The sequence below is a fragment of the Zalophus californianus genome, chromosome X, assembly GCF_009762305.2.
Source record: "Zalophus californianus isolate mZalCal1 chromosome X, mZalCal1.pri.v2, whole genome shotgun sequence".
Classification (NCBI taxonomy): domain Eukaryota; kingdom Metazoa; phylum Chordata; class Mammalia; order Carnivora; family Otariidae; genus Zalophus; species Zalophus californianus.
The window spans coordinates 90,955,729-90,979,885 of record NC_045612.1 but is presented as its reverse complement, the minus strand read 5'-3'; the positions used below and the strand labels follow the sequence as shown (position 1 = coordinate 90,979,885).

Below are 24,157 nucleotides of genomic sequence, written 5' to 3'. Positions count from 1 at the left end.
CTCAAACCTCAAAAATAAGAAAATAAACAACCATAATGAGAAACTCCTACACATCGATTAAAATGACTAAAATTTAAAAGATCGACCATACCAAGTATTGGCAAAATGTGGAGGAACCAGGACTTTATGCGATATTGGAAGAGAAGTAAAATGGCATAGTAACTTTGGAAAACAGCTTGGCCATGAGGGAAAGCAGAATTGTCACCCCCAAATATGCCTCTTTGGCACACCGATTATTTTAAGCTGTTTATTTTTAAGAAAGAGCAGACACAGGTGAAGCTCTGAACCCGAGTAGAAGTGACCCTTTTATAAGAAACATTTACATGTATAAGGGAAATCTGTATTCGTAAGGGTCTCCTCCTCTCTGTACCAGGGAGAAGGATGACTCCAAATCTCTAGAAAGTCTTACCAATGCAGAGGGCAAGGACTTAAATCTGCATAAACCTTACCTTGTTTCCTATGCTTTTCCTGGTAACCTCCCCTAACTGCCCCCCACCTCCCACCAGCATCGTTTGTCTTTATCTAGAGATGGTATCTAAGTTAGAGGCTTGGGCCATTTTACGGAATGACTCAGTTGTTCTGGGTCTCTCCCATATACACAGGAGGTACACAAACATTATTAAACTTCTGTTTTTCTCCTATTAATCTGTGTTTTTTTTTTCTCACGGTGGGGGTAGGGAGGTGGGGAAGGGAGTCTCAGCCCAGAATCTAGAAGGGTAGAGGGAAAATTATTTTTCCTCCCCACAGCAGTTATTAAAAAAAAAAAAAAATTAAACATCAACCATAGGATCCAGCCACTCCATTCCTAGACATTTACCTAAGAGAAATGAAAGCCATATAACCATACAAAGACTTGTACATGAATGTACATAGCAGCTTTATTTGTAGTATGTTAATAACTAGAAACAATCCAAATGTCCATCAACATGAGAATGCATTAAACTATGACACGTCCATACAATGGAATACTACTCGGAAATAAAATAAAATAAAATTAAATAAAATAAAAATAAAATATTGGTACATGCAACAACATGGATGAATCTCAAAATAATTATGCTGAGTGAAAGAAACTGGACCAAAAAAAGTACATGCTGTATAATTCCATTTATATAAAATTCTAGAGAATGCTACCTTTTCTATAGTGACAGAAAGCAGCTCAGTGGTTGCCTGGGTATGGGAAATGGTGAATGGGAGCAAAATATACCACCCCAAAATATGCCTCTTTGATATAAGGATTATTTTTTTAAGAATTTTTTTATTTATTTACTTGACAGAGAGATAGAGAGTACAAGTAGGCAGAGCAGCAGACAGAGGGAGAGGGAGAAGCAGGCTCTCCGCAGAGCAGGGAGCCCGAAGTGGGGCTCGATCCCAGGACCCTGGGATCATGACCCGAGTCGAAGGCAGACGCTTAACAACTGAGCCACCCAGGCGCCCCTGATATAAGGATTATTTTGAGCTGATAAATTTGAGAAACAGCAGACACAGGAGAAGCTCTGCAGAGTAGAAATCACCCTTCTGTAAGGAACATTTATAAGGGAAATCTCCATTGGTATGTCTCCCTCTCTGTACCAGAAAGAGGGACGACTAAATGTCTAGAAACTTATCAATGGGGAAGGCAGTGATTTAAATCCACAGTAACGAACTTACCCTAGAGTTTATGTTGCTTTTCCTGGTCACCCCCCATAATGGCTCCCCTCCCTCCCACACACATATCCTTCCTTCGTCTCTAGCTGAAGATGGTACTTAAGGTCACCTTGGAGAATTACAGTTTTCCTGGGTATTTCTCATGTATATATGAGGTACTCATACGAATCAACTTCTGTTTGTTCTTCTCTTGCTAATCTTTTATTACAGGGGTCTCAGCCAAGAACTCAGAAGGGTAGAGAGAAAAGTATTCTTCCTCCCCTACGATGGGGATGTGTAGGAGGGAGGGATTTCCAAGGACCTGGAGGAAATTTGGGGAAAATACATTATCTTGATTGGGGCAATAGTTCACAGGTGTTACACATATGTCCACTTACCAAACTGTACACTTTGATATGTACAGTTCATTGTATGTCAGTGAAAGCTGTGTTCTAAAAATTAGCCAGTCATGTGCCAGGCATTTATGGTTTTCAGACAACATGCTCCCTCTGGGCAATCTTAATCTAAATTCACATTTACCATCCCTACTCTGATGACTCTCCAATATGCCTCTCCAGCCCAGATCATTTTGCTGAGATTCAGACCTGGTAATCCAATTGCCTTATCAACCTCTCCATGTATCTCTTTCACAGACTCCCTAAGTTAGCATGCCCGAGGCAGAACTGTGGATATTCCCCCCTCAAATCAGATTTTTCCCTGGTGTGTCCTGGCACAAAGAATGACAACACCATTTACCCAGCTGTCAAAATGACCCAACCTAATTCTGATCTCTTCTCTTTCATCTCCAACGTCCTTAATGTGTCATGAGTCTATCCACTTCTCACCAACCTCACCACCTCGACGTTAATCCAAACCATCCATCACTTCTCTGGCAACAGCCTCCCAGTCAGCCTTCTGGCTGCCAAACTCACTCTTGTAGTTCACACGCGCGCACACACACACACAGCAGCAGCAGCAGCAGCAGCAGCAGCAGCAGCAGCAGCAGCAGCAGCCAGAGATTTTTAAATACAGACACGATCTTTTAATTCTCCTGATTAAAATCTTCCAGTAACTTCTAATGCCCTTCGGATGAAGTTCAAACTGTTTATAACGTGCATTACACAGACAAGGTGGTCCCTATTCTTGTCCGGAGTCTCCTCTGCAATTGTCACCTCTTGCCACTTCCCTTGTCACTCTCCATGCTCTGGTCACAGTGAAAACGGGGCAGGGTGGGTGGGTGGGGGGGGGGGCGATATCGGCAGCAGTCTGAAATGGCTTTTCAGCTCCTGTTCTGTATTCAATGAGTGGCCTCACAGCAATAATGAAGAGCAGTGGTAGCAAGTGAGGAAAAAAAAAAAAAGGCAAGCAAAAGTAATTTTATCAAGTTCCTATTGCAGTCAGATGTTCTTGTAGAGACAGAGTACGAAAAAGGAAACAAAGATGATTTTGGTGGAACTTTTCTAAAGGAGACTGCATTTTGTGTTTTTCACCAAGCTACCCGCCCCTCTGGATTTTAATATTATAGTGGGGTCATAACAAGCATTTCCTCTATTGTTGGTTTTACACAGATGCAAAGCGGTGCTCAGGAAACTGGGAGATTGATGAATAGTTGGTTTGATGTATTTGAACCATTCACCACTTTGAGTTAAATGTGCATATTCTGTTCAGAATAGACAATGGGGAGGGGCGGTCCCCTTTTTCCTGTCTAACTTGCATAACATCAGGCCTCACTGCTTAAACTAATGAGTATTTAGAAGTAAAGGCTCCTACTGATTCCAGCCAGTCATTAATTCTCCACTTGCTGAGCCACCGTGGAGTTTTTCATTGGCCACATTTTTCAGCCGTTACCACTTGCTTCCGAGCAGCCGTGCGGACCCATGAGTTCCTGCGCCCCCACACCAGACACATAATGGGCTCGGAAGTCCCCTTGGAAGGAATTTTACTGGGCAGCGGGAACAAATGCAAAGAAGATGCACAGTCTAGTCTCAGAACTCGCGGTTGTGAGGAAATTAATTGACCTTGAACGCAAACGTTTATTTTACATAACCTGGTAGAAGAAGGTGAGTGGGGGCGACTTCCGATTTCTCTGCAGCTAATCATCCAGTCAGCACTACCTTTGTAATCATGATGTTTGCTTCATTATCACAGCAGGTTTGTTTTGTGAAATAGCTTCATTGATCTTGCCTCCGTGGGTTTTCCATTTTTACACATTACGTTCTCTTGGGAATTGAAAAGCACTGTGTCTCTGCAGATGCTCAGTCAACTTGAAAAGGTTCATTTTTGAAAAGGTCTTAACCTGCCTTCAACTTGAAGCAATTCAAACTTTCCCTAAACACGTATTAGGATAGACTCAGCACTTGAGTAATGTTTAATATCATTTGGAAGCTGTTTGTCTGGAAGGTCATTTGCAGACCGATTCTGAAGCAGATATTCAACATTCAGGACACTATATTCTTAACTAAAAAGAATATACATATAATTGGGAATGTGACAATTCATTATTCAATGGATTCTGCATTATTAAGCATCATAAATATTTTGTGGAAAACCCGATCATTTCACCAAGCTATTACTGAAGACTCCTACTGCCGTGCTTAGAGCAAAATCATAACATGGGAGAAGGGGACAGGGAAATGAACGAGTGGCAAAGACCAAAACAAACCTCACTCAAGATAAATAAATCCAAGTTGGAAAGGCAAGAGTTTTTGTTTTTTGTGTTTTTTTTTTTTTTGTAGAAATTTAATTTCGCTCATCAATAGTTCCCTGCTCTTTGAAAGGAAGGACAATTTAAATATCCCAAACTCACAGCTGAGGTGTCCACAAAGCCTGGAAGCTCTACAGCCCTCCCCCCCAAAAAACAAACTTCAAATAGCATAGCATAAAAAAAGACCAAGAATGGTATGTTTGTCATTAATTGAATCAGAGGCAATACATAAAGTAGGCAAAATGTTGAAACTATCCTAATGCTTGAAAGTTACAGCACTCTTGGGGTGCCTGGGTGGCTTAGTCAGTTGGGCATTTGCCTTCAGCTCAGGTCATGATCCCAGGGTCTTGGGATGGAGCCCCGAGTCAGGCTCCCTGCTCATCGGGGAGTCTTCTCCCTCTGCTCGTGCTAATAAATAAATAAAATCCTAAAAAATAAATAAATAAAAAAGAAAGTTACAGTACACATCTCCTCTCCACTGCCTACAATTTTAGTAAGCACTGAAGTCAACCAATAGATGTACCCACATTACTTTTCAAGTGGTTGGGTCCAAATGGTACAGTTAGGTTAAAAAGGGAGAAAGAAGGGCACCTGGGTGGCTCAGTTGGTTAAGTGGCTGCCTTCTGGTCAGGTCATGATCTCAGCGTCTTGATGGAGCTGTGTAGGGCTCTCTGCTCAGCGGGGAGCCTCCTTCTCCCTCTCCCTCTGCCCCTCCCCACCGCTCATGCTCATGCTTGCACTCTCTCAAATAAATAAGTAAAATCTTTTTTAAAAGGGAGAAAGAGGCAAATAAACACTGCAATGTAGTAGTGATCTGCTGACAACACCCATACTTTACAACAATGACTCAGCAAACCATTCCATGTTAACCTCTATAGCTTTCAGTTTCTTCTGAAAAGACATGATGTGATCTGGGCTTTCAAATGACTTCATCAATCATTCCCACGGTTGCAGGAATACGAAAAATCTGTTCGTTCTTAGTACAAAAGGTTTGCCTGCATTAACCTTCAATTCACCCAGACATCCAAAGGTACCACTTGCTTTTCCATCAAAATGAAAAAATGTGAGCAGCTAAAAATATAAGTAGATGCAAAGGTTGTGAAACTTCTTTTAAAATGATTACCCCGAACAGTGACAATAGTTGGGATTTCTCTTTTTCAGAGGAAAGAGAAGAGGTAGCTAAAAATTTAAGTGTATGCCAAAACTGGGAAACTCTTCGAAGTTCTTCCTCCGGAATAAGGGTAATAGATGGGATTTTTTTTTTTTTTTTTTTTTTTCCCAGAGGGCAACGAAGAGGCAGAAATCCCAGCTGGTCTTCTCCACCTCCCCCAAAGATTTGAGTCACAAGACTCATTGGTGCTGAAAACCAGAGTTATCTAAGGCCCGAAACCTAAGCGGAACGCATTAGCATTTGGGGACCACCTGGGACTGAGGCGGGGCTGGGAGGTTTCCAGATGGACTGTAAGACAATTCATTGATATTTACATAACGGGAATAAATGTTTTCCCTAAGATAGCATTTCCCTTCAGTGCCTTGAGACCACCAGCAAACGAGGGAGGTACAGAAATTCTATTACATTAATAGTCTTTGTTTTTATGGCTTTGGCATTTATTAACTAGTGGGAGCTGTTTATTGGGTCATAAACTTTACTAATGGGGATATTATCTCTAAATTATAAATCTCCTTCAGTATATGGTTTGGTTATAAAAAGAATAATTATTTAAAGTGTCTGTATGGCTGCAATGTATCATGTTTATCGGCATGATGCCTATAATGGCCATTTAATTGCTAATTGTGGGCTTGAACTGCAAATAACCAGGGCAGCGGCACACATGTATGTAATAGACCAAGCCGTTGTCATCCCGCAAACTCAGGAACATATCATTGGTTTGCTGGTCTTTTCTTCTCTTCCCACTTCTCAAGTGAACTGTATCACAAGCCTGTACAAGGGCTGAATTATCTACGTATTTATAATCTTGAGGGAAAGACAACTGACTGAAGAGTTGAATAGGTAAGTGACAAATGTGTCAGCCTGAAAAGTTCCAGGAAAGTGTCATCCTTCTAAAAGCCTGCTCTCTGGGGAATGAAAAATCTTAAAGTGACAAAATGGCTTGGCACTGTCAGTTGTCTTAAAAAAAAAAAAAAAAAAAACCTGGAATAAAAATCAAGTAGTCAAAATTAGATTTTATGGGTAAGTGGTCCTAGTATATAAGTTGAGTATTCTAGTTTATTGGAAAGTCCTACGGGGTCTATTCTAACCAAGGCACATGGAGAATGACCCTAGGTTTATATATAGAAATAGTTTATTGATTAGCTTCAATTTAAAAAAAAAAAGAAAAAAGAAAGAAAGAGCCATTGTTGTCGACCAAATTGGTACCTCTGAGTGCCAAGAAGCCAGCTCATTTCTAGGCAAGATGCCACAAGTGTGGAGTGAAGGAATAATGAGGTGGCAGGGGCCCTTGACATGTCATCAGCTCCTTTTCCCCTCCTCCAAGCAGTCCCCAAAAGGTAGATGTGGAAGCCCCCCTTTTCCATAGACTTCTGCTGTGTCTGACAACACCAGGTACCTAGAGTTAGGATACCCAGCATCCAACACTGGAGACTGGAGTAGATTGGGACAAACTTCTCCCAATGAATTCCCAGAGGTCCATGGTGATGAGTTTTAATCAAATATACACTACATGACCAAAGTTCTGCTGAGACTCAGAACGTATAGGCCTAGAAGAAAAATCAAAATAGAACCAGAGAAAAGCAGGAGGGAAACATGCTACAGTCCTAGAATATTTAAACCTCTGGGGTGGGTGGTATGTGTGTGTGGAGAGTGAACCAAAAAATATCTCTCAAAATCTCCAGCATTCACATCCCTAAATATTTTAGACAGAAAACATTTTTGGTCATACTATAATTATATATACATGCATATATTCCTAAATTAACAGCTAACTTTAGATATAAAAAGGGCAAATAAACACTGCAAATGTTTCAATTTCTCTCCTAAATTTTTAAGTGTGTGTGTGTGTGTGTGTGCGTGCGTGTGTGCGTGCGTGCATGTGTGTGTGTGTGTGTGTTGCGGGGCAAGGGCAGGAGTCCTCATAGCTTTGCTAATTTCAGAAAATAAATACATTCACTCTAGAGAGGTTTAAGGATTATTTTGGTAAGGTGGGTTGCTGCAAAATTTAATTATATAAGTAATAAACATGTGTCAAAAAGATTTCAAAAAATGTTTAATAGAATCACAAGTTATTGCTCAGATATAATTTGATTTTATATTGTCATGTATAGCTGTCAAGAGTAATTTTCTTTTTGTGTTGCAATGAATCAAATTATGCTGGATAGAAAATTACCATAAGATTCTTTGGTATTAATAAATCATACATGTAATAAAAATGTTTTACATTTCTTTAAATGGCATTTTTAATAATGCTGGTACATCAACAATGTAATATGATGTTTTGAAAAACTAAAGTGACAAAAGGAATGTGGCCTATGGATTTCAATTCAGTATGAACCTTGTATTTTTTTTTTAATGAAATGATATCTACTGAAATAAACTTAGTAAAATGAGAGCAGGAAATCAATGGCATGTGGTTACTCCTCTAAGCCGAACACATCCTTTAAAAGGCGTATGTAGTTAATGTATTTCACGCGAATAGGTGATGGCATCCCGAGCCACTCATCTTCACATCTCTAGGAAAAGAACCAAAGATGGAGAGAATTATGACCACATGTCAAAGTGCAGTTTTGTCAATGCAACATCGAATGGTTTCTTATTGTTATGTAAGCTCTTGACACATAGCTTATTCTCAAGGCAGACATTTCTACGGTCTACCTTCGAATCGTAAGGCCTTTGCGGTAGACTGAATTCTCAGGCTCACGTCTTCATCCCTCTCCATGGTGGAATTATACACCCAAGCTTTTTGCCATGCGACTTTGCAGACCCTCCTATGGAGTCTGTTTTCCTGTCCCTTTGCTATGGGCTTGGGACAGATGTGCCGTGAAGAGAGGTTCTAATGGGCTTGTGTGGTTTGGCCTAGCCTGCTGTACCTCCATCACTGCCCTGAGAAGAACAGGGCCTGAGATGCTGCTGGTCCGAAAATGGCACGGGTGGATCGAGCCCCGCTGACCTATGGGCCCATGGCTAAGAAAAATAAATGTCCATTGTTGAGAACCACCGAGATTTGGGGTGGGGGGGGTTGTTGGTTATGCAGCATTATTACAGTGAGAACTCCCCCTATGCTTTATTAAGACCTCAATTATTAAAATCTGAACTGCTAGCTACACTGATTGCTTGGGTTACTGTTTCTTTAATCTAACAATGAAAAGAGCAATGAATCATTCACAGGATGTTCCTGGGGAGAAACTACTTTATACATATACTTCATATATGTATGTATTAATATATGCACACATATACCTCATATATAATATATGGCATGTATATTTGTGTACATGTATTTTCTAATTTCAGAAAATAAATACCTTTACTCTTCTAGAGAGGTTTAAGAATATTTGGGGGCACCTGGGTGGCTCAGTCGTCTGACTTTTGATTTCAGCTCAAGTCAAGAGCTGAGGGTCTTGAGATGGAGCCCCGTATCAGGCTCCACACTCAGCATGGAGTCTGCCTGAGATCTTCTCTCTCCATCTCCCTCTGTCCCTCCCGCCCCCTCTAAAATAAGTAAATCTTAAAAAAAAAAAAAAAGAATATTTTGATGAGGTGGGTTGCAACAAAACTTAATTATATAAGTAGTAAATACATGTCAGATTTCAAAAAATCTTGTATATATGTATGTCTAGACACACACAGATAGGCCCACACATGCAATGCTCAATATTAATGTCAACAGGGGGCAAGAAAGTCCATGCACTGTGGGCTGTTTATATTACTATTGTCAAGGTTAATTGTTTTACGTAAGAGGTGCTATATCTTTCCTGGTGTTACATTAGTATCCAGAATTCTAAGGTGTCAGAAACACAGGGAAAGTCTCAGTAATTCTGTGTTGGACCTGTGGAAGCGACCTGTGTAAGGACTGTTTTAGCTGGGCCTTACGGGATGAGGAGCAGTTTGGCAGGGGACGGAAGTGATGAAGGGTGCCCTGGGCCTAGGGAACAACATAAACAAAGGCCCACAGACCTAAGAATTTCTTTTCCAGAATGAGTGACCAGCCAGCCTAGTTGTGGTTTGGGACACATAGTATGAAGTGGCAAGAGAGGGGGTTGGAAGGAAAAGATGGGCCCAAACTTCCCACTCTCTGTGCTAGTTTAGACTTTATGCTGTGGATGGGGAAAGACACCGGTGGGTCTCCACCAGAGAGACCTGATCAGAAATTAATTAGATTCACTCACTGGATGTATGAAGAATGAAATGGAGGAGGAAAATCACTTTGGAGGTTACAGCAATAATTCTGGGGGGGGGGGTGCTGTGCCATAGCTAGGGGAGCTGAAGCTGGTGTGAGGATGAGCTACATCTGGAAGATTTTGCTGCAGTAGAACATAGAATGCCTGGAAGGTGATCGATTTGGAGTGGTGATAAAAGAAAGGGGTAGTGTTATGGGCTGAACTGTGTCCTCTCAAAAGATGGTGAGGGGCGCCTGGGTGGCTCAGTCATTAAGTGTCTGCCTTCAGCTCAGGTCATGATCCTGGGGTCCTGGGATCAAGCCCCGCATCGGGCTCCCTTCCTCAGTGAGGGGCCTGCTTCTCCCTCTTCCTCTGCCTGCCGCTCCCCCTACTTGTGTTCTCTTTCTTGGTCAAATAAGTAAATAAAATCTTAAAAAAAAAAAAGATGTCAAAATCCTAAGCCCTGGTATTTCAGCATGTGGCCTTATTTGGAAACTGGGTCACTGCAGATGTAATGAGTTAAGGTGAGGTCATGCTGGAGTGGGGGGAGGTCCCTACTCCAATATGACTGGTGTCCTTATAAACTAATACAGGTAAATGAATATAGGTGAGGAGAGTTCTAAGACTTCTAAGTATAGTAATATTGATGATATCTATAGTAGTTTCCTAGGACCGCCATAACAAATGAGCACAAACTGAGCGGCTTAAACCCACAGAACTTTATTCTGTCACTATATGGGGGGCCAGAAGGCCAGGTACTGGCAAGGTTGGTTCTTTCTGGAGGCTCTAAGGGAGACTCTGGTCCATGCCCCCCCTCCTAGCTTCCCATGGTTGCCCCTTGTTTTCTGCATATGGCCCTCATGGCTTCTTATAAGGACACCAATTACCGGCTTTAGAGTCCACCCTAATCCAGTGTGACCTCATTTCACATTTTAGCTTTTAATTACATCGCAAAGACCCGCTTCCAAATAAGTTCACATTCTGAGATTCCAGGTAGACATGAATGGGGGGTTGCAGGGGGCGGGGGGGCGTGTAATACTCAACCCAAGGCAACGTTATAAGCAAAATAAGGAAAGCAGACAGAAGAGTTTTACTTTTTTTTTTTTTTTTTTTTTTTTTTAGTGTGGCAAGAAGGATTAGATGAGGACAACTAAGTTCAATTTGGGACATTTTCAAATTTGAGGTACCCATAGGACATCAAGGTGAAGATCCTGGTAAACACCTGGGAATAGGGTTCTGTGTAGCACAGAGCTACTGTGCAAAGATGTGGAAGTCACTGAAATATGGGTGATATGTAAAACTATGGTAATTAATAATGTTGACACAGAATCAGAATCAGGAGAACACCAAGTACTGGCATCTCTAAGGCATTAAAGAGATGATTTACGATGACAGTGAACTGGTTGCAGACTTTTGTGGGATTTATACTGCTTCATAGTGATGGCAATACTACTATGACTAATAAATTTATTAGATATTTACTATGTAACAGGTACTCTTTTTAAGTTTTTATCACAGAAAACCCTACGAGGTAGGTATTACTTATTTACAGAAAAGGAAACTGAGGCATAGAAGGGTTAAGTTGCTTGTCCAGAAAACTGCCAGTAAGGGGAGGAGCCCGGACTGTAATCCAAACAGTGAGGCTCCAGAGCTCTGCTCATCTGCCGAGCTGCCCTCCAAAGCCCAGCAAACTGGGCCAATCTAGAAGCAGCCGGCTCTCATCCTACATGGCTACATCTTACCTATCATTTTCAACAAGGAAAGCTGAGTAGAAAACAATGTGGTTCTTGAAGTGACACACCTTTTCTTTCTCAGGAATGCCTCCTGGGGCACCTGGGTGGCTCAGTTGGTTAAGCGTCTGACTCTTGGTTTCCACTCAGGTCAGGATCTCAGGGCTGTGAGATGGAGACCCGCCTGAGGCTCTACGCTGGGCTTGGAGCCTGCTTAGGATTCTCTCTCCCTCTCCCTCCCCAACCCTCACCCGCTCGCGTACAAGCACATGCGCTCTCTCAAAGAAAAAAAAAAAGAATGCCTCCTGCCAGACATTGGAGGTTGAGCCCAAACCACCAACTGGCTGTGTAAAGAAGGAAATGGCCATTCAGATGGATGAAGCCTAAATCCACTCCTAGGGCGTATTTATACCACATGGAACTTAGTGAAATGTCCATCCTACACCAAGAAGGAGTAAATCACTGTGTGTGTGTGTGTGTGTGTGTGTATGTGTGTGTGTGTACATATACACACACAAAATTATGTACTTTAATCAACAGTCGTTCAACTATTCAACACGTCCTCAGAAATTTCATTACAAAACTTAAAGCAATTTTTGCTCGTAAGTGGTATTTTTAGATTTGATCGTGTTATAAAGGAGTATAATGCAAATATATGCATTCAAAATCACTCTTCCTGGATCGGTGTTTTATTTTGTTTTTTCAAATAAGAATTTTCAATACTGGGGCGCCTGGGTGGCTCAGTCTGTTAAGCGTCTGCCTTTGGCTCAGGTCATGATCTCAGGGTCCTGGGCTTGAGCCCCACATTGGGCTCCCTGCTCAGCAGGGAGCCTGCTTCTCCCTCTCCCTCTGCTGCTCTCCCTGCTTGTGCTCTCTCTCTCAAAAAAAAAAATCTTAAAAAAAAGAATTTTCAATACAAAAAGAATTAAATACATTATGCAACTCATATCACTGCAAAGAAATTATCTGGAGAATGGATTCTTTTATGAAACAGGCCAGTTCTTGAAGGTCCTTCCCTCATAACTTCTTCATTAGGCAGCAAAGGTTTCTTGTTTTTGAGCAAGGAATCATGATTTAACCTCTAACAATAAAAGAGAAAGAAACTGAGGGACTCACATTGGAATAATGGCAACTCAAGAATTTGGAGATGGAAGTTATACTTATTAGCAATAAGCTGGACTTGGACAAAATGAAACACAAGTAAATACCTTGAGGTTTGAGATGAAGGATGATTTGAGATGAAAAGACAACAGTCCATTTCTTTGTATCTTACTCACTTTAAACCCCATGGCTCACACAATACTTTCTCGAAGCTCCAGTCCCGCTATGCTCTCTCTCTAGAATCAGTACCACTTCCCTGGATTTGATTTCCCTTTGTCACTATTCTCTAGGATCCAGGTTGGAGTAATTGGAAGATGCCATGGGGCCCTCTGCAGACAATGATTCCCAGCCATTTTGGAGTCAGGACTGTGCATCATTGTTGAATTTCGCTCTGCATTTCATAGTTCTTCCTCCTTCCAGAAAATATTCCTTAGGAGGAAATTGAATTTGGTTTTGAGATTGGGGCGCCATCTCTTGAGTTATCTGGAAGTCACATTGGAGACTCTGGATCCATCCGTCAGTTTGTCAGGAAGTTGTTTTGTTCCGAGCTGTGCTGTGACTTTCACAGACATTTTATTAATGCTTGTAAATACAGAATCACATGGTATCTTTGTTTGACTTCCTCAAGAAGCCGACATGGGGACAAGGATTCGAGTGTATATTGATTGTGAGGGGCTGGAGAGAATATGCCACAGGCAAATTTGCAGTGGTTGAGAAACCCAGGATCCATATACTGCCAGTACGCTATTGTGACTCATAATAAGATATGTTATTTGGTCTTCGTCCCTGTTTCTGGGACAGAGCTCCTAAAACCCTTGAAATTTTTGAGGTGATGAGAGGGATAAAGTGTCTTATGTTAATGAGACATTTTTGAAAAGCACCTAGGGATGGGGGCTGGTTGCTAGGGTAACGGACCTTGTAATAAGAGGGTTGGAACTTTGGGTCCCATCCCCCTGACCTCCAGGGATAGAGCTGGAGGTTGAGTTCAATCACCAATGGCCAATGATTTAATCAATCGTGCCTTTGTAATAAAACTCCATAAAAACCCAAAAGGACACGGATTGGAGAGCTTCTGGGTCGGTAGGAACTTGTGGAGATTTGAGGAGTGTGGCATGCGCAGAGAGGGTGGAAGCTCCCCACCCTTTCCCCCCACCTCACCCTATGCATCTCTTACCACCCGGGCTGTTCTGACTTCTATCCTCTTATAATAAACCAGTGATCTAGGAAGTAAAATGTTTCTCTGAGTTCTGTGAGCTGTTGTAGCAAATTCATTGAACCCAAGGAGGGGGGTCATGGGAACCTCTCATTTATAGCCAGTGGACCAGAAGCACAGGTGATAAACTGGTGTCTGAAGTGGGGGGGAGGGGCAGTCTTGTGGGACTGAGCCCTTACACCCTGTGGGATCTGATGCTGATCATGTCAGAACTGAGTTGAATTGTAGGACCCTTAGCTGGTGTCGAGAGTTGTTTGGTATGTGGGAAAAAAACCCAGCACATTGGAATTGGTACCAGAATTGTAGCCAACCCCCAATTTTAGGGAGATTTTCACAGGTGCTAGTTTAAACGGATCAACAGAAATTAAATTGAGATCCAAAGGAGGGTGGGAAAACAGGAGGTAAGATTTAAGAAACTCAGGGGAGGGGAGGCAACGATAAAGTAGAGGGAAAAGTATCTTCTTCATAGTTTTGCCTGTAATTGGGTTCATCTAAAGGAGTCACATGGGCAGTCTCTCTGCAAAATAAAGAGCTCTTTGGTGACACGAGAAACCCCACACTCCCACTGCCTAATTGTTCCAATAAATCCACAAATGTTCTACATTACATAATATTTATGACAATCTGGGCAGTGAATAAAAATAGTCTCTGTGTTCACTGACCTTTTATTCATGCTACACTACAAAATGAGAAGAAAAGTCCAGGTCAGATGGTATTCCCAGCAGGGCACATACCTTTTAAGTGGAAATAACTGCATGGTAATTTTACAACAGGAGAGCTCATCCACAACAGCTGATCGAGCCTTCCCCCGACCCCCTACCTCGACGATGATGAGCCTGCTGGTGTTTCTGTAGAATAGCCCCCTGACTGTGCATATTTGGCATCTTAAATATCTGAGCATAGCAGGCTCTGCCAGCACCCCTCCCGATCTCCTCACCCTTTCCCCTTCGGCGCTCACCAGCCCCACGTCCAACCTGCGTTCCTCTGCCTGAGAGCTTTTCTTTGGCCTCTGAGGCCCACTTTGGTTGCCCCTGTGACATGCCACAAGTGCATGGGAATTCATTCTTTTCCTCCCTCGTCAGGACCAGCCCTCACCCATGACTGATGGGAGCTGATGGATGAATAGTGCAACCCCCTTGCACTTTGGGTGGGAAAATGCTGAGGTACATCTAGGCCCCTGGATCCCTGAGTTTCCCAGAGGCATTAAGCTCCAGTCACCAAAATGTGTCACTGGTTTGAGAATATGCCCTGTGGCAGCCCCTTCCCTTCCACTCTTCATTCCCCACTCCCTTCGTAGTCTTCCCTCCACCTCCCTCACAATCAATATACACTTGAATCCTTGTCCCCATGTCGGCTTCTTGAGGAAGTCAAACAAAGACACCATGTGATTCTGTATTTACCAGCATTAATGTCTATGAAAGTCACAGCACAGCTCGGAACAAAACAACTTCCTGACAAACTGACGGATGGATCCAGAGTCTCCAATGTGACTTCCAGATAACTCAAGAGATGGCGCCCCAATCTCAAAACCAAATTCAATTTCCTCCTAAGGAATATTTTCTGGAAGGAGGAAGAGCTATGAAATGCAGAGTGAAATTCAACAATGATACACAATCGTGACTCCAAAATGGCTGGGAATCATTGTCTGCAAGAGGGCCCCACGGTATCTTCCAAGCTGGCTTTGACTAAAGCTACCGACGATGTCAAAGAAGTTGGCAATAAATTACTTGTTCATCAATGGTGAAAAAATGTAGCTGCTGATCTGTAAAATCATACACCCTTGAAGCAAAGATGGCACTGGCTGGGAACCCAGTAAACAGCAGCTGCCCAGTGAGAATAGCAAAGCTGTGTGTGAGCTCATGTGCTCTGGATTTATTTGCTTTGACATTTTTAAAAGGAAATTTAATTGGATTATGTCTCCTTCCAGTTTAAAATTTTCTACTGTAGTACTGGCCACCAGATGCATGAGGGGGAAAAGATCGGGAGCCAATTAAATTCCACGCTTCACTGAAACAAGGTTATTTTTATTCCTCCCAAATGTAAGGCTGATGGAGTCATGTTAGTGATTTCACTCTGTTATTTCCCTCCCCTTGCTCAAAAAAAAAAAAAAAAAAAGACGTCTTTACAGGAAATATCTATGAATTTGTAGAAAAGTCCAGTAGGGTGTACGGAACCGAAACTGTGGTTTTCTTGGATTTACTGCCTTCTAAAAGGTTGACATGACCTCACAAATAACTCAATTGACAAAACTATGAAAGCAATTGCATTTCCATGAATCAAAGGGAAATTAATTTGGGAAAGAAATTTTGCAAATACTTGTTGAGATAATCAAGAGCATTCTGATGCCATAAGGAAAAGCTCATCGATTAAAAAAAAAAACCTGGAGATTTGCTTATATTCCTATCCATTTCTGTGTCAGTGTAGCTAAAACACAGGTGAAACCTTTCCTTGAAACTGCCTTCCAGGGTAAATACAGTTTTCAAGAGGACACGAATTTTTGCTGAGCTTTAGTGATAGGCTTCTGCATCCAATTCAAGTAGACATCATCCGGTGCTTTGAATCAAAGCGGATTCCGGCAGAACCGTTCCCTACTAGGTCACTGTTTTGTGTTACGTAATCCGTCTGTGTTTATCAGCTACTTTTAAAATCTAACGAGAATGACTAACAGTCTTTTATTTCGACTGATAAATTCAACCTCAAATCCTAGAAATAACTGCTTACTTATTAGAGCTGGCACTAGCCCCTAACTATATAATCTTCACCTTTAGGAATGCCCTGGAGTCTCAGCTTCCTATCTATAAATTGGGAAGGATACTTAATTTTCACAGGATTGGGACAATAAAATGTCACAGGAGAGCCCACCCTTTACATACCAAAAGAAGATCTTCCACAAGTGGGGTATCCAAAGACGTATCCCAGGGTGCACCCGACCTGCCCCCTCCTCCCCACGGCCAAGGCCATATATATCATCCTGTTGTGGCAGGAGAGGGCTGGAGAGCCCATCGCTAATGGTCCGGCAGTTTCAGTGCTCATAAAATGAAGCCACATCCAATTTTTCTCAGAAATGTCAAAAGATAAGACGCCAGTCACACGGTGCAAGTTATAAAGTTTATACGAGAACCGATTTAGTGTTATTTTTTTAAAACGTGGCTTCTGAGATTAACCAGACAGGCTCTAAACAGCGGGCCCTATTTTGCCAGTTTTATAGTCACCATCTGTGAGCAAGCACAAGAGAATGGAAATGGGGTCTCCAGGCCTTGACAGCGCCAGGGCAACATGCTGGGGCCGTAGACAGTCACATAATGGAGTAGGAGGTCAATTACAGCCCCGGTGGCTCACCACGGGCCACTGTGTGAGCCAGGCAGAGCCCCAGCCAAGGGAGCTCCTGAGAATTCAGGCTACAGGCCACAGTCAAGAGTCATATGGTGGGTGACAGTCGGTTTGCGCCCAGCCATGTAGGGAAATCTCTCACCAAAGGACTAATCAAAGCTAGATGACGTATGGATCACAGTCCTCTTTGTAAATTTCACCAGTTTGTTCTTGGACCCCCAGCCTTATGAGCTGAGACCACCTAGCCATCACATGTAGGGTAGCCCCACCTGAGTCTGGGGGACCAGTCCTGACATCCAGCGGACCAAGCACCGAGGGCCGTGGTCTGGACCTGGCCTTACACCCTGGCTGTGAGGTTTGTTTGCCTGAGCCCAAGTTTTTATTCTGGCAACAGACCGTGCTGGGTCATTCTCTCTTTGCCCCCAGAAGATCCATTTTCTGCCTTCTTTCCCCAGCTCACTGCCCTGGGAGGCCGCGCTCTGTGGACTGCATCACTTGCCGAGCTTCCTTGTTCCCTGGCGGCTCGGTGGGTCCAGCCAATGGTGCGCAGCAAGAGATCAGGGTATTGATTCCACTTCTCCTGCCCCTGCTCCCTCCCTGCCTGGCCATGGTTTGGCAGTGGCTACCCGCCTCTACTTGTTGCCACTGCCCCAGCTCTGCCACTGAGCTCCACTACCACCAGGCCTGCTCTGCTTCTTCAGACCTACGGATGGTGATGGTTTCCCGCTCTTGCTGGTCCCTGATCCAGTTCCTGTAGCCCTATCCAATCCTCCGGCAACAGTCCTTTCATTCAATCCATATCCCTGACTCCTTTGAGTGTGCTGTGTATGTACATTTCCTACTGGAACCTCACTGGTAGAGGGACTTAGCCAGCTCTGTCCCCTGGGCAGGGCTAAAGGCTTAGTTCAAGCCTGTGGACTGGCTTCCTCTGATTGCTGAATAGTGCTAACTTCAGGATTCCCCATCACTGTGCTCCCTGTTTCAGAGAGATGCCCTGCCTTTCTAATCCCATGTCTGGTGTGCCAGACCAGCCTCCAACTCAGCCCCTGGTTGGCTGAAGCCACCGGTCCTGTTCCTCTTTTCTGGCCCCTCCCTGATCACCCCATACACTGCAGGTAAGCAGGTTAGCCTGGGAAGGTGGCCCAAATCCCTACCCCGACCATCCGTCCTGTCCATTATCACAGACACAAACAGAACTGGTGTTAAATCTCGTACTGAGGCCTGCTCACTTTTCATCAGCCAGGAAGTCTCTTTTCATTCCTCAGTAAGATCCCAGTTAGGGAAGAGATAATGTGCAGCACAGGAGTATAAAGCAATCCAGCTTCCAAGTGGTGGCCAGTACTGGTAAGTTCTAGAGAGCTTTTCACGGCATCGCAGGAACTTCAGCCAGAGCTAGCCTGTCCAGCTCCTACATCAGAGGGAGCGCGCAGCTGCCCAACCCCTGGCCTCCACCCTGGCCACGCTTCCACCCCGGAGCTCAGCCTGTCATCCCTTGTTCTCAACAGAACTCGAATCCGTCACGTCACACTCAGGGCTAGGTCACGTTCATGGCCTGGTGGATCTCATCCTGAAGTCCCACATGTGACTTTTTGGCTAGGACAACTTCCCCAAATGCTGGCAATCTCCAGAGCTCTAAGTGAGAGGTGTTCTGTGTCCAACTGGGCCCCCACAGACCTTACAGAGCTGGTCTGGCTCCTCCCCGGCCTCTTCCAGCATTAAACGCTCTCCTGTCAACAACCCGCCATGGGCATAAGATCAGGCAGTGACAGGGGAGCAGGGGTGGGGAGGGGGCTGTGCCACACTGCCAGGCCCCCAGTTGATGCCAAGAACAATCAACAAAAGCTTCAAGGACAGTAAAAGCAAACATAAACAAGTGGGACTGCATCAAACTAAAACATTTCGCCACAGCAAAGGAAACCATCAGCGAAAATGCAACCTACTGAATGGGAGAAGACTTTTGCAAATGATGTACCTGATAAGGGGTTAACATCCTAATTATATAAAGAACTCATAAAACTCAATATCAAAAAACCAAACAATCTGATTTAAAAAAATTGGCAGAGGACCTGAACACTTTTCCAAAGAAGACACCCAGATGGCCAACAGGTACATGGAAAGATGCTCGACATCACTCACCATCAGGGAGATGCAAATCCAAATCACAATGAGATATCAGCTGTCACCTGTCAGAATGGCTTTTATAAAAAAGATAAGAAATAACAGTATTGGTGAGAACATGGAGAAAATGCACTGATGGTGGGAATGGAAATTGGTGCAGCCACCATGGAAAACAGTATGGAGGTTCCTCCAAAAACTAAAAACAGAGCTACCCTACGATCCAACAATTCCACTTCTAGGTATTTATTGGAAGAAAATGAAAACATGAATTAAAAAAGACATATGTACCCCTATGTTCATTGCAGCATTATTTAAAATAGCCATGGGGCGCCTGGGTGGCTCAGTTGGTTAAGCGTCTGCCTTCGGCTCAGGTCATGATCTCCAGGTCCTGGGATTTAGCCCCACATCAGGCTCTCTGCTCAGTGGGGAGCCTGTTTCTCCCTCTGCCTGCCGCTCCCCCTGCTTGTGCGCGTGCTCTCTCTCAAATAAATAAATAAAAATCTTTAAAAAATAATAATAAAATAAAATACCCATGATATGGAAACAGTCTAAGTGTCCATCAGTGGATGAACAGATTTAAAAAAACTGTGGTATATATGTACAAGAGAACATTATTCGGCCATAAAAAAAGAAGGAAATCTTTCCATTTGCAACATCATAGATGGGACTTCAAGGGCATTATGCTAAGCAAAATACATCAGACAGAAAAAGACAAGTACAATTATGACTTCACTTACATGTAGAATCTAAAAAGCCAACCAAACAAACAAAACAGAAAGACTCATAGCTACAGAGAACAAACAGATGATCGCCAAAGGGGAGGGGGTAAGGGGGGGATGGACGAAATAGGCGAAGGGAATTAAGACGTACAATCTTCCAGTTATAAAATAACTAAGACAGGGATATAATGTACAGAAGGAATACAGTCAATAATATTGTATGGTGATGGATAGATGGTAACTAATTGGGTGACCATTTTGCAATGTGTATAAATCACCATGTTATACACCTGAAACTAATACAATATTGTATGTTAATTATTTTTAATAAAAACAAAAAACAAGAGCTTCAAGAACAATTGATTGCCGAGCTAGGATGTACCATCCAGGATCCCCTTGAGGAAGGACTTGGTAGCCCAGCTGCTGAGAGCCCCCTTCAGGGATTGCCTCGGCTACAGAGCTGGCTTGGCTGCAAAGAGTCACATTACCCAAGGTCAACCCCCTTCCTAAAGCAACCCACAGGGACAAAGGCCAAGCCATTGTGACCCATCTCAGGACAGCTCTGAAAGGCCATTCTAGCTCCAGAGCTCTTTGTGGGCTGGCTCAACTGTGTCCTCTGCTTACTCCTGTGTCCTTCCTCTCCCTTCCACAGGTATTGATCCCAAGAACACTCCCAAATAAACCTCTTGCACATTAAATTCCACCTGCTTCCTGGAGAACACAACCTGTGTGGCAGGCTCTGACCCGAGTGTCTCCGGGCGTTACCGGACAAAACATTTAAGCACACTTACACGGTTCAGGAGATCCTGTACTTTTCACTACTGATTGTACTCTATCAACTACGCAATATCATGCTCAACCCATTCCCACTGAATATTTTCACATGAGATTATAGACCCGCTGGTAACATTCCCAAGCTATCTTACATCCTCTTTATGAAACAATAACAAGCTTAGGAATACCAGAGTGCTGTAGACTCTGAGATCTATTTACGTTCTCATTGTTAAGTTAAATTGGTATCATTTTATACCTATGTTCCTTTCTTTCTTAAACTGGCGAAAAAGAAATGGCCCCTTCCAAATGTCTCCCACAGACTGAACTGCTTCTAGGCTTGGTCAGCAGAGATGATAAAAGACCCAAAGAATTAAGTTCTCACTATATATGAGTAACAACTGGAAGAGCCCCCTGCTCAAGCAGGGGCCCTTCTTCTGATGCTACATTCCTGTTCTGTAACTGGTCTCCTACCTTTAAGGATAGAATCACTGATCTTAGCCTTGGAAGGTGACTGCTCAAGGCCTAGCCCCCTCATTTGAGGTAGTAAGACCTCTCCATTTTACAAACAATAATAATAGCTAACATTTAAACCCTTTATTATAACGGGACAGATGTGGCGATAAGTGTCTCACGTGTATCATCTCAATCCTCATAACCACCCCGATGGAAGTACTATTTTCTTTCCTTCCTTCCTCTCTTTTTCTTTCTTTCTTTCTCTTTCTTCTTTCTTTTTCTTTCTTTCTTTCTTTCTTTCTTTTCTTTCTTTTCCTTTCCTTCCTTCCTTTCTCTCTCTCTCTTTCTTCCTTCCTTCCCTCCCTCCTCTGTTTCTCTCTCTCTTTCTCTTTCTCTTTCTTTCAGAAACGTACACACACACACACACACACACAGTGCAGGGCGTAGGGGCAGAGGAAGAGAGAGTCCTAGGCAGACTCTGCACTGAGCACGCAGCCTGACTGGGGCTCAATCCCATAAGTCCAGAGCCAAAACCAAGAGTCAGAAACTTAATCGTCTGTGCCACCCAGGTGCCCTGGAAGTACCACTCTTATCTCCATTGTTGAGGGGAGGAAACCTGAAAAGGTTGAGTGACTTACACAAAGTCACACAGTTACTCAATCACAGAGCTAAGGGTTTGAACTCAGGTTCATGTCCCAGGCACAGAGTATGCAAGGGATGAAATGGGGGAGGGGTGGCTAAGGCAAGAGTAGATCTTGGGCTTTCCCACGGAGTGATTCCTTTTGCAGGGTCAGTGGTGATCCTTCTGTGGGCCCTTAAATCAATTTCATGGTTCACAAACGACATTCGAAAGAGAGAAAGAAGGGGTGTGGGGGAGGGGAGAAAAGGAAAAGAGGGAAGAAAAGAAGGAAGAGACAAAGACAAGATGGCATTGCACCACATGTAGTCCGAACAGTAGTGTTTCATGAAACTTTGGTTCCGCTGTATCTGTGCATGCTGGATTGCTATGAAAAAAAGTCTTTGTGGGTTGTCAGACCAAAGGTCATTAAATTTCATTCAAATTCAGTCATCAGGAAAATAAAAATTAAAGTAATAAGCTACCATGCTTTCAGGGGGAAAAATGTAAAAACTTGAATGCCTATCAACAGAAAAATGGATGAATAAATTATTCTATATCCATATTACAGCTATTAAAGAATGGCTCAGATCTATACATATTAAACTAGACAGATTGCCCGTGATGTAGCATTAAGTAAGAGAAACACATGGCCGATAAATGCATGTGGTAGGATTATATTCCGTAAATCAGTGATGAAGCCCCCAACAGACAGGTGAACATTTGGGTGGTGGACTGGGTGGAACAGAAAAGGAGGGAAGTAGGAACGAAGGAACAGTACAACAAAGGCAGCTGCCATCTAGCCAGAAGCAGTGTGCACATCATCCAGAACACCAGAGGAAACAGAGGACATGAGCAAATCGTCTAAGTCGAGAGGAATTTAATAAAGCAGTTGTTTACGAAGTTGTGGGAAACGTTGAGGAAAACCAACAGGGGATCCTCCAGTCCCTCAAGGACTATAACAACAGGGAGCCAGTGCCACCACCTGGGGCTGGAGGGGCAAGAGACGGTGGTTACTGGAACCTGGAGTGATGAGCAGCTATATGGAGGAGGCAGTCCATCCAGGGGAACCGGCAGGGAGGGAAAGGATTTCTCTCTCCTCCCACCCTCCACTCTCTTGCTGGAACATCCCACTGGCCAACCCAACTGGAGGCCAGGGGGCTAGGGGACCCATTGATGCAGCCCATAAAGGTTAACTGCCCAGGACTCAGAGTAGGAGAGAGGGGGCTGGAGAGAAGTCCTAATGGGACAAATGGATGATATCCAACACAGAATACTATAACATTAAGTGAGAAGGTAGAATAGAAACTCCATCTACAATTTTTCTTTTTACATATGTTAAATATTTGCATGGGTGAAAAATAAAAGGTTGCCAAATGACAGTACTGATTTGCTTCTGCGATGGTATCTTGGATTTTAGTTTATTAAATCCAATATCTTCAATAATAATTACATTAAAAGAGAATTTTTTTTTTTTAATTCTTCGCGGTAAAACAGACCTGAGTTACGAGTCTTAACTTGCTGTTTCTCTACCTTCCTCATCTCTAAAATGGGGATCAGGAGAGTACATATCTCACAGGGTTGCTATGAGGATTTAACCAGCTAACAGATTTTCAGGCCTTAGGGTAATGTTTGGCACAGAGTAAATGCTTTAAGTGTCTGCAGTTGTTATGGTGACAATGTGATATCAGAGCCTCCCAATGAGTCTACCTGTCTCCATGGCCCCTCTTCAGAGTGCCCACCATCCAGCCAGAGCAAGTGCCCTTTAAACGGTACACCTGATCATGTCGCTCTCTTCCTTGAAGTCCGTCCATGATCTCCAGATCTTGCAGGACAATCCTCAAACCTCACCCTTGCCGCCATCTCCAGCCTCACCCTCTTCCACTCCTCCCCCCTTCACGCCTTCATTCCAGCCACACCAATTCCTTCTGGTTCTGCCCAAATGCCATGCTGTCTGTCCCCTGTCCCAGAGCCTCTGTTGGGAATGCCTTTTCCCTGCCATGCCACTTCCCTCCCTTGCTGACTCCTCCTACTTGTCATTGAAATTTCAAGAAGACTTCCTGTCCCCGCTCCCCCATCCCGCCAACCCCAACAGCTTCCTCCTATCCCCTTCCATCCCATGCAGGCTGTATTATGCCACACTCCAAATCATGAGTGTATTGATTCCGCCATTAGCAGGTGCCCGCCCCGCCCCGGAAAGGTAGCAATAATGACCTTTGTCTCTGGACCCCAGCACGGAGCACAGAACCTGCTGAGAGTGGGTACTTAATTCATGGTTTGTCTGAGAATTAAATTTATAAATGAGCAAGTTATGTGACCCAATGTCACTCAGCTAAGTAAGTGGCAGAGCCAGAATTCAACCCGAGTTATGTCAGACTCCAAAGGCCACCCCTATCTCCCAACCTTCTGGAAGTTCTAAGGCTGCCTGCCACTCCAGAA

At 43.5% G+C, this 24,157-nt stretch overlaps 1 protein-coding gene across 1 annotated transcript in view; it reads right to left on the bottom strand.

Annotated features, from left to right (window-relative positions):
• Nucleotides 1-7,495: 7,495 nt before the first annotated feature.
• Nucleotides 7,496-24,157, bottom strand: part of EFHC2 (EF-hand domain containing 2) — a 190,788-nt gene continuing 174,126 nt past the window's right edge. Inside the window, exon 15 of the mRNA XM_027608378.1 lies at nt 7,496-8,017. Within this exon, the coding sequence (XP_027464179.1) occupies nt 7,919-8,017 (99 nt within the window). The 3' untranslated portion in view covers nt 7,496-7,918. The remainder of the gene's footprint in view (nt 8,018-24,157) is intronic.